The 1722-nt window shown below is 48.1% G+C and overlaps 1 protein-coding gene across 1 annotated transcript; it reads left to right on the plus strand.

The window, feature by feature from the left end:
* The first annotated feature begins 434 nt into the window (after positions 1-434).
* Positions 435-1280, plus strand: LOC119739065. The gene has a single exon (XM_038213901.1). It carries the CDS (start codon positions 435-437, stop codon positions 1278-1280), a length of 846 nt encoding a protein of 281 aa, XP_038069829.1.
* The last annotated feature ends 442 nt before the right edge of the window (positions 1281-1722 follow it).

Here is a 1722-nt window from a genome sequence, read left to right on the forward strand (position 1 = left end):
GTAAAAGTTATGACCCTATGGTATCAATCTCCCTAATTGATTGATTACTATTACTGGGCCAAGCCCCACTTTTATTACTTTGTCCCTCTTACCACATTTTATCACCTAACCACAAAGTCCATTAGTACATTCCTTCAGTCTCTACTTTTTATTGCTTTTAAATTGGATAGTCAGCCCCACCTTACTTATTAGATTCTTCACTCACTCTCCTTTATTACTTTCTTCGCCCACTCTTCTTTCAACCATCAAACGAGACACATGTCTCCAAATCCTCTCTTGTAAATACGGTAGTCTAGTTGTTCGATTGTTAGAATAAAGTTGCTGTACGACCAACATCGTGTGTACTCCATTATTCCATCAACCAAAACCCTAAACTGGTGACCCAGACGTGATCTATACAACAAAACAGTGGAATTTTGGAATCAACTGCAACGATGCCTGCTACTCCTGCTACAACTAGTACCGGCGCAACAGCACAGCCACCCGTAACCGCTACCATCAGCCTCAAACTCCCACCATACTGGCCATCTGACCCAACAATATGGTTCACCCAAGTGGAAGCACAATTCACCACTCGAGGCATAACCTCCGAACCCACCAGATATGCTTATGTGGTGGCGTCCCTGCAGCCATCTATAGCGCAGGAGGTGAGGGATATTTTAATAACTCCACCCTCAGAGGCTCCATACACAACGCTAAAAAAGGAGCTTATCAAGCGCACATCTCAATCTGAACAAAAACGCTTGCATCAACTCTTGACAACAGAGGAGTTGGGGGATCGAAAGCCCTCCCAACTGCTCCGCAAGATGCAACAGCTCTTGGGGGAGCGAACATTGGAGCCATCAATAATGAAACAACTTTTTCTCCAGCGGCTTCCAACCAATGCTCGGCTAATTCTTGCTTCCACCTCAGAAGAGGTCGACATCGACCAATTGGCAAAGTTAGCAGATAAAATCATGGAAGTCTCCCCTACCCAGGCACCCGTCTCTGCACACATCACTACCATTGAATCTCCGCCACCAACCGAAATTCAACAACTGCGGGCCGAAGTAGCGAATTTGGCATCAATGATATCCACCCTCACCAGCCGTCCACGTGAACGCAGTCGCAGCCGCAGTCAACCGCGTCGCCAACGCACTGATGACCGTAGATCAGCAGCCACGGCCACGCACGATGCAGAGTGTTGGTACCACCAGAAATTTGGAGCTATGGCCCACAAATGTACGCAGCCATGTTCTTATAAGGCCGGTTACCAGGAAAACGACCAAGCCGGCAAGTAGGGGCGACATGCTCTGCCGGCCGTTCCCCATCTCATCGCCTATTTTATGTCACAGATCGAGTAACGAAACAACAATTCCTTGTGGACACAGGAGCAGAGGTGAGTGTCATCCCTCCTTCATCTCACGACCGCGCCCACCGCTGTCATGGACATGACCTTCAAGCAGCTAACGCAACGCAAATAGCTACTTATGGTGAAAGGTCATTGACACTTGACATTGGGATTCGGCGGCCATGCCGATGGGTGTTCATCATCGCCGACGTTCAACATGCAATCATAGGCGCAGATTTCCTTCGTTATTTCAACTTTCTTGTTGACATTCGCAACTGCAGGCTAGTTGATGCTACGACCAGCTTAAGCATCGATGGAAAAGCATCAACATCGCCATCGCTCAGCCCCATCTTTAAACCGCCCACCCCATCTCGATTTGCGGACATTTTGAA

This window comes from Patiria miniata, unplaced genomic scaffold, assembly GCF_015706575.1.
Source record: "Patiria miniata isolate m_02_andy unplaced genomic scaffold, ASM1570657v1 HiC_scaffold_30, whole genome shotgun sequence".
Classification (NCBI taxonomy): domain Eukaryota; kingdom Metazoa; phylum Echinodermata; class Asteroidea; order Valvatida; family Asterinidae; genus Patiria; species Patiria miniata.